At 42.4% G+C, this 13,920-nt stretch overlaps 1 protein-coding gene across 1 annotated transcript in view; it reads left to right on the top strand.

Annotated features, from left to right (window-relative positions):
• The first annotated feature begins 1,840 nt into the window (after positions 1-1,840).
• The window catches only part of TRIM16 (tripartite motif containing 16), a 30,210-nt gene continuing 18,130 nt past the window's right edge, over positions 1,841-13,920 (top strand). Inside the window, exons 1-2 of the mRNA XM_056117866.1 lie at positions 1,841-2,362; positions 9,838-9,933. Coding sequence (XP_055973841.1) covers positions 1,868-2,362; positions 9,838-9,933 — 591 coding nt within the window. The 5' untranslated portion in view covers positions 1,841-1,867. The remainder of the gene's footprint in view (positions 2,363-9,837; positions 9,934-13,920) is intronic.

Below are 13,920 nucleotides of genomic sequence, written 5' to 3'. Positions count from 1 at the left end.
CACATGTGGCTGGCCTCCAAGTCATGGAGCAAAATTCCTGGTACTAATCTCGGCCATTTCTGGGTGTTAGTCTCCCATTTTGTTACTTTATGTTCCCCAGATGAATGCAATCATTCTGTGTCTATCCTGTTCTTTCTGACTCATTTCGCTTAACATACTTTCCACGTAGTGCCTCATTTTTTGATTTCTAATGCCTGGCATTTCCCCAGGTGATTCAGGTGGATAAAGGGAAAAGTACTTAACTCCCCGGTCAAAAGGGTTGCTGCCACTTTCCTTCCCACTTCTCTAGCATATAGCACTTCAAGGTTAAACAATGTCCAGTCTACAAATTCAAGGCAAGCCAATTAAATTTCCTTTTATAAACTTCATCTCCAGCGAGGCGAGAGGGCGGGATCCCCCCCCTGAGGCGGGAGGTGGGGTTCCTAGCACTTACATGTGTGTAGTAAAGCAACACATTTGCTATATGACCTTCCCAGCAGTAATGAGCAACTCTGCCTTAGGCCCTGTGGCCTTAATCAACCAGTAGGCACGCACTGTGTGGTGCTGTGTGCAAACATCCCAATTAGGCATGTGGAGACCAGCATGCTATGCGCAGTTCTTGAAACCAACTAGAGTATATCCTGGCAGCAGACCAAAAAAAAAATCCTACTAGACTGGACAGATGTTTTTGAATCCCCTTTGAGTACTTTAGGTACCTAGCCATATTCTCTTGCAAGCCCCAACACGCTGTTCTACAGATGGCAGAAGTATATACAGTTCTGTGTTCCTTGAGTACAAGCCTGTAGCAAACATTACCTGAATTTCTTCTTGGCCTCTCTGTACTTATGCTGAGAATCAAAGACTCCTGGGGCCTAAAATAGTGCTTCAGAATGTGACTGTTTTTGGAGTAGGGTCTTGAAGGAGATAATTCATTAAGGTGAGATGATTAGGGTGGTCTTTCCTAAGTGAAGAGGAAAGTATAGAGAAAAGACCTTCTGAGGATTTAGGAAGAAGATAATCTTTAAGCCAAAGTAAGAGATTGCAGAAAAAGTCAACTCTTCTGACACCTTGAACTTGGATTTATAGTCTCTAGAATTGGAAAATTAAAAAACAAAAACTATCCTATTGTTTTAACCAGTCAGTCTATGGTACTTTGTATGGCAACCTGTGCAAATTCAGACACTGTGTCTGGGAGCACTCTATTAAGGGAAGAATTCACCTCTGTAGTGGATAGGGCATGAAGCTCTTTGTAGAGAATTCAAGTCCCTCTCTGGTCTTCCAAATACACATGGCATCAGGGTATACAGGAAATCCCCACCTAAAAGCCACCTCCATTCTGTGCAAGAGGAAATATGAAAGATGTGTGGGTTAGAACTATGCATCTTGTTTCTAGCTCTTCTAGATCCAATTTGAGGAGATTGGAAAAGGATGGCTACTACTAAAATCCTTACACTTTTGAATCCTTTAAGAAAATTTGCCTGGACAAACCATGTAAAGCAAGACTGACTTAACAACAGAGCTCAGGAATCTCCAGTCCTCTTCAGAGCAACCACAGATATATAATCTTTGTCATAGCTTATAGCATACAAATGACTCACATAGGTACAGAAGTTTCAGGGCTGGACCTTAGGAGGGTTCTGAGTCTGGTGAGGACTCCTGGCTCAGCCATCCTGAGTCTGAGTAATCTAGCTGCCTTGTCACTGCAGCTGGCTGGCGTCCCAGCCCTGAGCTGAGTAATGGCTAACTGAACTTCCTTTGGGAGGGAGGAAACAGTTAAAGTCTTACGGCAGCTGCAATCAACTAGGCGTGGTTCTGTTGTCTGACTTTAGCTGCAGGATTCTGGGCCAAGGGGCAGAGGAAAGACAGCTGAGGTGGCAGAGTCTTCCAGATGGCTGAATTGGATCTCATGGTTCCAGGGCCACTGCCCGGAATCACTGCTCACCCTCTGGCCACTCTCAGCCCAGACTCTGAGCCAGAAAACCCAGGAGAAGAGGCCATGGGCTCTGTGGGGGAGCCTCGTGGAGACGCTGAAGCGGGGAGCGGCTCTGCAGAGCAAGGGAATCCTGGCGGTGATGGAGAGGAGGAGATCCTATGTGACTTCTGTCTTGGGGACAGCAGGGTGCGGGCAGTGAAGTCCTGCCTGACATGTATGCTAAATTACTGTGAGGAGCACTTGAGGCCACACCAGGAGAACAGCAAACTGCACAGCCATCAGCTGACTGAGCCGGTGAAGGACCAAGACCTCCGCACCTGCTCTATCCACCACAGCCCACTGGTTGCCTTCTGCCGCCCCGATCAGCAGTGCATTTGCCACGAGTGTAGCCAGGGCGACCACAAGGACCACACCTTAATCTCCTTGGATGATGCTCGCAGAGACAAGCAGGCAAGTACTGGGGTCTCTCTGGGAGAGGAAGGAGGAGAGTCCACGTACCAGGGTATTATCTTATTTTGTGTTGAGTTCACTTGGAAAGAAATGTAGTCCGAGTGTCTGGCTTTGTCCAGAGTAAATATCTCACTGGGCTTTTGGAATTGAAGTGACTTGTCCCCTTTTTATCCCTGTTGTCCCCGTACTAAATGCACTGTATTAACTGTCTCTGCGCTCACCTGCTGGCTCCTTGCTGTTCCTCATACAGCCTTTGGTCATTGGTATGTGCCTGCGTGTGGTGTACAGAAGGGGGAGGGAGAATTGCTCAGGGAAGTTATGTTCCTGTGGCTGAATTTGGCACATTCACTAGAAATTTATGAAATGTAAACCTTGGTAAAAATTCAAGATTTAAGAGTCCACCCTTTCTTTGAACAAAAGACCAGTAGAAGAGAGCAGCGTAAGACCTGATTTCAAAATTTGTTTTTCAAAAGAACAAAATGAGACCCCACTTTTCAATTGAAAACCGCAAGATCTCACAGAATTTGAAAATTACCTATAAGCAGAATGTGAAGGAGAGATCAACTTAGGGGAAATAAAACATCCTTATAGAGGTCAAGAAATACTAAGATCACTGTCTCTAATTTTATTCCCATAGGATAAGAATAACTAGTTTCCCGTTGCCCTAGAATTGATAGCCTAGGGTTCTTAGGAATGAATTTTGCTACTTTATGTGCTTCATTTCTCATACTTTAGCTTTCTGTGGGCACTTTATTTTTCTCAGTAGAGAAGTGTGGTTGATGTGTCCACATTCCTTATATTCTTGCTTCTGATTACTCCCTACTTGCAAAGCACATGGCTGTCAGGCCCACACATGGCGACTTTCAGGCCCACTGTTCCTGAGAAGTAAAGGAAAGAGGTTTCTGGAAAGGGTAGTTGTTTTTAGGGTGTTTCCTTCACACTTTTCTTCTAGTTGTGAATTTTATCAAGTTTTAATAGAATTATTTTGGAAGTTTCTGTAGTTCTGATGAAAGTGAATTATAGTTTCTACTCTGGAAGCCACTATTTTCATAGTATCCAGTGTAGGGGAGTGACCTGTTGAGAGAGGGGACACTGCCACTTTATTCCTACTTTCATAACCAATAGGAGTCTCGCTATTAGCAGATCACAGAAGGAGTATCATACCATTGAGAAAAATTGTTTTCCATCAACATTGCTAGATCTTAATGCTTTCCATGGGTTTTCTCATCCAATTTTCAAAATTTCTGAGGTGTTCTATATTGTTAGAGCATTGACATATTATGAATCTTAAATATGGTACACTCTTCTCTTCCGGGAGCTAGTTTTTATAGTCTCTGAATCTTGGCCGCTGATGGGATTACATGGCGCCAGGGGGCCTGTTGGTGGGTGTGACCCCTGCCTACTGGAATTTGGAGGATCTGGGTGGAGGATGCTCGGCCCAAATCCGAGTAGGCTTGGAGATCTCGGCCCCGGAACCCGCGTGACTTTGTCCCTCTGCCAGTACCTTCATGTGTGCGGAGAGTGGTCTCAGCATGGTGGTGGCTGGTCCTGGAGGTCTTTGGCTGCCGGAGCCCTGGCATTATTGAGACTTGGAATATTTGTAGGAAGGTTTTATAGAGCACGATGGGGGAGAGACTCCAAGTACGAACAATCTAGGAGAGAACTATGTAAGTTAAATTAGGACAAGGCAATTAGAGGCACTAAAAAGCAATCAATGATATGGGTACAATACGTCTCTCCCATGCCCAAGCTATTTATCATAGCATCCATTCATGAATAGCTGTATGGTCTGTATTAGAGACCTTGCTGTTTCCGTTGTGTGTTCTTGCTTGTAGCTCAGAAAACAATGCACTAGAAAACAAGATATATAGATGCACTCTCACTCTAGGTATTTTATAAAATCTTAGGAGTGAAAGATTTCTTGTAGGGAGCCCTAGACCACAGCTCAGCACATGATATCTTGGCGAGGTATCTGCAACTGCCAACAGAATTATTCTGCAAGTGTTATCAGACAAACAAAAGTTCCAGAAGCCCAACATTCCTTTTGGCTAGCCCAAGCACCTGTTGGAGGTTTTTTGCTGAAGGTCACTTTGGATCAGGATTAGGGATGATTATTCAATGCTTGCCTGAGTTACGTGTAGGAACTGCAAAGGGCAGGTTCAGCCACAAGACCATAAAGCTGCTGGAATTGTGTCAAAGCCCGGCACAACTTACTCACCTCCTTTTGGAAGCTCACCTGGTCTCTAGCTATGCTGGTGGAAAAAAAAAACCCCTCTGAATTAGAGAAGGGAGTACCAAATAAAGGGTGATGGGAGGATCCTCCCAGGATGGGAGGTGCATGCTGAAAGTATAGATCGAACATGATTGCCACTCAATGCCTCTTTTGTAAACCACAGCACCCAAAAGGAGAGAGAGAACAAAAGGGAATGCCCTGCCACAGAGACAGGGTGGGATGGGGGGGGGGTGGAGGTTGGGAGGGATACTGGGATCAGTGGTGGTGGAGAATGGGCACTGGTGGAGGGATGGGTACTTGATCATTGTATAACTGAAACCCAAGCACAAAAATTTATAAGTCTACAACTGTACCTCATGGTGTTTCACTAATAAAAATTTAAAAATAAAAAAATTTATTTAAAAAAAACCCTCTGAATTTTGGGAAGAGGGTGTTCTCTGATTACTTGTTCTAGTCTGTGGATTTCCTTATGGGAACCCGTTCTCTTTTACAGGGACCGTAGCACTTCTCTTTGCTTCAGACAATTTCCAGAGGTCTTTTCACTTTTTTTCCCCATTTTGGGGGGCTCCCTACTCGTGTACTTATCCAACCAGACCTGGCAGTTCAATGGCAGGGCCCATCGATTCAGAGGCATTTATCCAGGGACCATCCAGGTCATACCCAGAGGTGCTTGGAAACTTCTAGAAATACATGGCTATTCATTGAGGACCATGTGGTGTAATGGTACAGACAAAGCATGTACTCCTAACCCTTGACTGTGTTAAATTACGGCTTCTGTTCTTTTCACGTTTAAAGCAACTACCCTTCTCTGCTAACTGCTAACTTCTCTTACCTTCTCTGAGTCGCAGGATTGCTGCTTCAGAAAAAGACTGTGTATATGCATGCATGTGCGTGCATGCGTGTGTGTGTGTGTGTGTGTGTGTGTGTGTGTGTATTTTCAAATTTGCAATCCTCTGGCATTTCCTATTTCCCTGGCCCACGGTTCTTTCCTATTTCCTCTTGTGCTTACTAAATATTTATTATAAAGATTTCTAAAGGCTCAGCATGAATCTACACTGTCTATTCTTAGTGAGCAGGAGTGTCAAAGGACTGGGACATAAAATCACAAGTTTCAAGGGCTGGAGCGATAGCACAGCGGCAGGGCGTTCGCCTTGCACGCAGCCAACATGGCCGACCCAAGTTCGATTCCTCTGCCCCTCTCGGAGAGCCCGGCAAGCTACCGAGAGTATCTTGCCTGCACGGCAGAGCCTGGCAAGCTCCCCGTGACGTATTCGATATGCCAAACACAGTAACAACAAAGTCTCCAATGGAGACATTACTGGGCCCGCTAGAGCAAATCGTTGATCAACGGGAGGGCCTTTAGGGCTGGAGCGATAGCACAGCGGGTAGGGCTTCGCCTTATACGCGGCCAACATGGCCGACCCGAGTTCGATTCCTCCGCCCCTCTCGGAGAGCCCGGCAAGCTACCGAGAGTATTCGATATGCCAGACACAGTAACAACAAAGTCTCCAATGGAGACGTTACTGGGCCCGCTCGAGCAAATCGACGATCAAGGGGAGGGCCTTTACCTTACCTTTACCTCAAGGAAGGAGAAGTTCCGAGAGTCAGGTTAAGAGCAGGATTCTTGGATGCTAAGTCTGAACTAGGCCCTGTTTTAGATCGTGATGTCCAGAAGTGATAGGATGCTATATTCAGCCTCAGATTGCTTCAGGCCTGGATGCTGACCATGCATACTGGTCTCCATGTAGAGCAAGAGTCAGATTTCTGACAGATGCAAGTATTTGTGCTTCTCTGGGAACCGTAAAGCAGCATTGTTTTCTAACTATATGCTGGGAACCAAAAGGCAAATGATTCAAGGTTAATGAGAAAAATAGTGTTCTCCTAGAAATTCTGAGGAATTCCTTCCACTCAGTGTTCACATAAACCACCCTGCCCTCCCCCCACTTAAACATTCTACCAGGCAATTCATTTTTCAAGAGATTTTCAAATAAAATCTGTTTTCTTGAAAAGAACTGACATCTAAGATAGGCGATTAACCGGCTGAAGAGTGAAGCCAAGATCCAAGTAGAACTCTGGTGCCACCAAATGCATTCTTCGGAATGGCTACATCTGGCAAAGGCACTAAGAATTGAAGGCACCTAGAATTTTCTTCTGTTACCATTGCCTATGCTGATCTCCTTTGTGTCTCAAACTTGACTCCTGACTCTAAACTTCAGATACCATTTTGTCTGTAGATAGCAGCAAGAACAAGTCTGTGAACACATTCTCATAGTCGTGCTCCGAATGATTTGACAAAGATCATGCAGTCAGTAAGTGGTAGGCCTTCATATCTTTTACAAACATTTGTCATTACTTTATGGAAGCTGGCAGAACTCCATGCCCTTTGATAGAGGTCTGTCCACAGTGGTAGACTATTGACCTGCAAGAAAAAAAATCTATCTTGAGGTTCTCAGAGGCTAGTACCCAAGGATAGTAGAAACAAATGGCCAGAAGGACTAGTTCATGTTTGGAAGCTTGCCACAAGTTGGGGGATGGGGAGGGCAGTTAGAACAGAGGAGACCATTATGACAATAATAGTTGGAAATGATTACTTTTGACAATATCTGAGTGTTCAAAGGAGCTAAAATGATATATACGATAATCTTTCAGGATCTCTACTGCAAGATATAATGCCCCAAAGGAAAAAGACAAAGTGTGAGAGAGAGAAGGAAAATGTCTGCCACAAAAGTAGGCTAGTGGTTGGGGGCTGGTGGGAGGGAAACTGGGAACATTGGTGGTGGGAAACGTACACTGGTGAAAGGACAGATGTTGGAACATCATATGACTGAAACCAAAACATGAACAACTACGCAACTGTGTATCTCACGGTGAATAAATTAAATAAATAGATTAAATAAAATGTACTTAATATTAAAAGGCAATTAAATCTTTGTTTATATGTACCAGTTTTAAAAAATCAGATCTTCTGAATTCAAAGCTGTTGTGCTAACTTTCTAGCTCCTGTCCAGTTTTCTTTCTCCCCTCTTTTTATCACAGTACACCCAGGCCTGTGATCTATGTGTGGCTGACATCATGGGAAACTCTGAAGTAAAAATGAGACGCACTATTGTTTTCTAGAAACAGGAATAACCAGAGATATTGGTCTTTTAAAGTGGCTCCACCTTTTGTGGTAATTGGCAGTGTCTTCCCTTGAGATGATTCACTCAGAGAGGTTCTCTTTCAGTCCTTACGAACACCCTTTCTCCTTTTATGACAAGCTAATATTAGTAAAGAGAGTACCAATAGAATACTCACTGTATACTTTGTGAGAGGGGCTGGAGCAATAGCACAGCAGGTAAGGCTTGCACGTGGCCAACATGGCCAACCTGGGTTCGATTCCTCCGCCCTTCTCAGAGAGCCTGGCAAGCTACCGAGAGTATCTTGCCCGCATGGCAAAGCCTGGCAAGCTCTTCGTGACATATTCAATATGCCCTAAACAGTAACAAGTCTCACAGTTTGTTGTGAGACGTTACTGGTGCCCCTCGAACAAATTGATGAACAACAGGAGGGCAGTGCTACAGTGCTTTTGAATTCAATTGGCGTTGGCTACCTTATTGGATAAGTCTCCTGTGAGTCTAGGAGTCTGTAAGTCTGTGTGTAGCTCGAATGGATTCTGTTGTTTTCACTACCTTTAAACTATGAGAAGCTTTTTGTTTCTCCCACTTCCTTGCAATGATTTAGGTATAAGACAGATCAAAATCCAATTACCTTGTCCCTGCTCCCTGCCCCCAGTAGGCCATATCATCTGTCTCCCCCGTTACCCATTCTCCCTCTTTCCCTTCATCAAAATCTGGGGTATCAGTTCTCAGGACTGAGGAATGACAGTCACTGGGGCTCCCGCAGCTCTAAGTCAGTGCCCCAGAGCTGAGCAAATGTTATCTGTCTTCTGCAGACTGTCCTTGTGAACAAAGTCTGCCTACTCAGTCATCCCTCACAGTGGGCCTGGAATTTCCTGATGCTTTAGTGAAACAGAGAAACTTAATTCATGCCCTGTGAATTTTATTTGGGTAACATAACTCATAGCTTTGGATGCAGACACAGCTATTAAAAGCAGTTAAGGCTACAATTTATTTTTGTACGGGTTCATGCCCTTTTAGAAGCAGAAAAGTGCCAGCGCCTTTGATGTTTGCAAAGACTTAAGTACTATGTGTTGGCACACTTCTTCACTGAAGGCCCTAAGAGAATTTCAGGAAGAGAGAGTAAAGCTAGGAATGGAACCAGAGTAGGTAACCTTGAGGTTCTTAGGCACTTGACTTAACTGGGATTACTAACTCAGCCCACCTCTAGAAGTGACTAAGAGGTTTTGATAGGAAGCATCCATGGTGATATAACTAGATCTATGACTTAGATAATGACTAATACTATTGACATCTATGGGGCACTAAAAATGTGCTAGCTATTCTAGGAAGTTCTTTTTAATAAACATAATCTTTTTCAAACTTTTTAATTAAATATACTTTATCTATCCCCTTCAGAGGTGAAGAAATAGTGGTATAGAGACATTAGTAGATTTTTTTAAAGTTTCATCTGCTCAATAACAAACCTGGGGCCATCATCATCAGCTCTTAGTCTTTGCTTTTAGTCTGTTTTGGGACCAGAGAATCTGTGTTTAAATCCAGTAGTGAACTATGTGACCTTGTATAGGTGATTTCATTTTTATTATATGTGATATGGAGATAATAATATTTACCTGATAGGAGTTTGTTAATGATGGCATGAAATAATTCATATAAATGCTTGAAATATTAACCAAAAATAGTCCAAGATATATGATACCTGCATTTTAATCAGTGTGCTGAGTTTAACCTTCATAGGTATGGCTCATAGCTCACCTTTTGTGTCTTTATTTGGGGTGATTTAGGTGACTTTTTTTTGTTTTTAGTTTTTTGGTTTTTTTTTTCCTTTTTGGGTCACACCCAGCTATGCTCAGGGATTATTCCTGGCTCTGCACTCAGGAATTACTCCTGGTAGTGCTTGGGGGACCATATGGGTTGCCGGGGATTGAACCCAGGTTGGCTACGTGCAAGGCAAACGCCCTACCTGCTGTGCTACGCTCCAGCCCCTAGATGACTTTTAAGAGCAGATAGCAAGGTCAAACTATACTTTCCATGGAACAGAGATAAATATAAGTACCAGCATTCCTTGGTGCCTTCTGTGTGTATCAGGGTCCTTAATTCTTAGCATTGTCCTTTTCTCTTCTTAGGCTGAACTTCAGCACACTCAGTCAGACCTGGAGAGGAAACTCAAGTTGAATGAAAATGCTATCATGAGGCTCCAAACCAACCACAAATCTGTTTTGGTAAGTCTGGTCTTGATCCCTTGCCACCTGGATATTGTTGAAGGCTGATCTGAACCTATCTGAAGTTGTGGGACAGGGTATAGGTACAGGCTCTATCTCTATATCAAGAGTTTCTCAGCAAATGAGAACTGTAGATACAGATGTAATAAATCACACCATGGGGCAATCTCACTATGAGAATTTACTATGAAATTAGTTTAAGGTGAAAAATTGGTAAGCATTTACTTTTTAATACTATTGTAGAAGGAAGTCTAGTCTAGTAATATCAGCATTCTTCACATAAGCATATGATTTTTGTCGAGGAGAAAGGATATTTGTAAGAACAGCTTGTGGGAATAGTGGTGCCAGGGGTTATGTATAATCTTAACTTCTTCCCTCATAGAAAGGTGTTCTTTGTATTTGAATCTCATTGGTCCCATATCCTGGCAGGGAGAAGAAAATGTTGAGAATTGTCAGATGAGAAAGCGGTACTTGATAAGGTCAATGATATGCCAGACTACTTAGCTTTAGTCTTTCTGGTTCATAGTTATTTTCCACATAAGCCCAAACATTCCAAAAATGCTTCTCTCTAGTGCTGTAGTGAGTCAAAAACCACAGCTCAGAATATAATGCAAAACATCTTTACAATGGCAGTGAGAAGTATCATCTTTGCATACCAAGAATTGTATCCACTCATCCATCCATCCATCCATCCATCCATCCATCCATCCATCCGTATTTTATACACAATCGTAACCTACGATGTTTGATCTTGGGCACATCACTTATTTTAACCGTGTCTAGGTTTCCTTATCCAAAACATGAAGACCCAAACAGTATTAACCTCTTAGGGTTGTACTAAAATAATAAGCCTAAAGTACTGAGAGCTCTGTCTGGCACATAATAATCATTTACTGAGTGTTGGTTGTCATTATGGTTACTATTTTAAATTGAAAGTGACCAGACAGCAGATGGGTCTTTATTCATGATTGAGTGGGAACAGAAGTAGGAAAAAAGTCAGAATACTACTGTGCCTGGCCTTTGTGAAGTCTTGGAAGGATTCTCAGGTCATAATGTACTCATTGCTCAGACACTTCTCTGAACCAGAGCCTGTTTTCGTCTCGTTTCCATCTCCTCTATCTCCTGTCTGCATCTATCCCAGCTAAGAGCTATCTATGCAGCTGGTCCTTAAGAGCGAGGGCCAGCCTGAACATTCAAGTTCCAGATGCATTCCTTTGGGTTTCTCAGACTGTTTCTCTGGTTGCTTTTTCTTGTCAACATGGTGGTGTGGGTCTCATGCCTTATTGATAGTGATACTCTTGGTTAAGGAATGCTTGGTGGAGTTACCTGGACTGGATTTCTCATATCAAGTTACCATAAACCTTTATTGTGACTGAACCGAATCTATTGTGATTCTTCTTATTATATTTGCGGGAGACATTCCACCAACAACCATTATGACAGGATCTTTATTTATTTTTTATTTTTAAAGCTTCCAAGCAGTCTTTAGGGCTCTCTTGCAGTGATTTCTGGCCAGCCTGACAGTAGTTGAATGTTAATAGCCTAAAAATTTGGAGACACTTGAACCCTCCAGTGCTGGGGATTACCGGGTCTACCCTGGCAGTACTTGGCATCCTTGGGTCTGTAACTATTGATGCTTAGGGGACAATATAATGCTGAGTATTGAACTGGGTTTGACTGTAAATAATCCCTTAACTTCTAACTCTTAGATTACCCATTAGGGATCTTTAAGATAAAAAATTATTACCCCCAGGTTTTCAAGTTACCAATTATGCCAGGAACAATAGAGAAGTCAAGGGGGGGCATAGGGAGAAAGTAGAGTGAGTAAACTTAGGTTTGGAGTTCTTCATTTATTGGAATAAAAGGTTGAGATAGCTAGTGTTCACAGGCTCACTTTTTATTGGCTAATTTAAATAAAAGAGTAGAGGGGAAACAGCATCACTCAAGCTGTCATTTTCCTAGTCAACTATGGACTTTTAAAAGGGCAGCTCCTTGGGTGAATGCAGTCTAATTCCTTATCTAGTAATATTAGCCATGTCATATATCTGTCCCACGTGTCAATGTGTTTATTCCAGGTGATGTCTTCCGGAATGAATGCTTTGGAAATATAAAGATTATTCGCAGGCACTTAAACTGTAACCACCATCTATCTAAATTTTCTTCTTGATTTGGGTTCAAGGAAGTTGGAGAAAAATATCTCATGTTCACCAATCCTTAATCCCATTTAGTAGCTCTAGTTTTATTCAGCTGCCCCAAACTTGAAGGAAGCCAACAGGTGATGAAGCAACTATCATAAACATAAGAACGTAGGGAGGCTCTTTCTTCCCAATGCCGACCCCTCAAGTAAAGGTGCTTTCCCTTCCTTTCCCTTTCTACTTTCCAGCTCTTTCTAAATTTCAAGGTTTCTACAATCCTGGAACCACACTTTTTTGATTCTCCCTGTTTCTCCCTCTTTTCCTTGCAGAGGGAGATGTCCTTGTAGTTTGGCCCGATGAGGATCTGTTGCTTTGGCTCCCTTTGGAGTTCTGTATGACCAGGCAAATGTATACTTGGTCTTGGGGAAAGAGTTGAGAGATCTCTTAGTGGGGATGATGGTGGGTGCAGACAATGTACAGACTGAGTCAGGCAGAGACTGGACTCTGAACTGTGGGTTAGGAGTAAAGAGAATAAAGCAAACTGTCATTAGAACCTTGATTTCAAGGAATTTTAAAGAATCTGGAGCGATAGCACAGCGGTAGGGCGTTTGCCTTGCATGCAGCCAACATGGCCGACCCGAGTTCGATTCCTCCGCCCCTCTCGGAGAGCCCGGCAAGCTACCGAGAGTATCTCGCCCACACGGCAGAGCCTGGCAAGCCACCCGTGACATATTCGATATGCCAAGCACAGTAACAACAAAATCTCCAATGGAGACGTTACTGGGCCCGCTCGAGCAAATCGGTGATCAACGGGAGGGCCTTTACTTTACTTTACTTATATTGCTTATAATAGATTAAATTAAACACTATCAGAGGGAAATTTCAACAACAGTACTTAAGAATTACTAAAGAAAAAAAGTCTTTTAAAACTGGGATTGATGTAAATGGAAAATATATTGATTGCTGGAATTCATAAATAGTTCATCTTGTGAAAGAATACTCACACAAGAGTAATCATGCAAATTCTTACTACTTGTCACAGTAATCTTATCTTTTATTTTAGCATTCCATCTTGCATAGAAATGCTCATTATACTATTATTGGATCATTTACATGGTTATCTATGCAAATAGTGAATATATTGTGTCTGGCAGAGACACAAACAGAGATGTGTCTTCACTGATGTTTTGTGCACCTCAGACACATGAAATACTAATTCAGGTAACTGATTTGTATAAATAATTTAATACAAGACATATGATTATTAAGTATATTGAACGCATGCATTATTCTAGTAGGTAAACTTAGTTCATGAATCTCAAATTATGTTCAGGCTGTTGAGCTTGAAGGCATTTTAAAGATAACATAATTCACTCATCAAATAAATGAGGACACTTAACAAAAAAAGAATAAATAAATACTTACTGAGAGTAAATCCTTTTTATGAAGAACCCAGTATTTTTTAAAATTTTTTTAATTTCATAAGGTAGTTCAAAATATTTGATTACATTTAATATTTAAATATCAATCCCACCACCATTACACCTTCTCACCACCACATTTGGAATGTTTCTGTCCCAAGTTCCAAGCCCTGTCCCAAAGCACAATGATATTTTATTTTATATTTTGTATAATATTATCTTTATAATATAATATTATATTTATAATATATTATAGTAAAGTAAAGGTAAAGTAAAGGCCCTCCCGTTGTTCGTCGATTTGCTCGAGCGGGCCCAGTAACGTCTCCATTGGAGACTTTGTTGTTACTGTGTCTGGCATATCGAATATGTCACGGGGAGCTTGCCAGGCTCTGCCGTGCGGGCGAGATACTCTCGGTAGCTTGCCGGGCTCT

The sequence above is a fragment of the Sorex fumeus genome, unplaced genomic scaffold, assembly GCF_029834395.1.
Source record: "Sorex fumeus unplaced genomic scaffold, SorFum_2.1 ptg000036l, whole genome shotgun sequence".
NCBI classification, from domain to species: domain Eukaryota; kingdom Metazoa; phylum Chordata; class Mammalia; order Eulipotyphla; family Soricidae; genus Sorex; species Sorex fumeus.
Note: the sequence above shows the minus strand (reverse complement) of the source record. Positions and strands in the feature narration are given on the sequence as shown.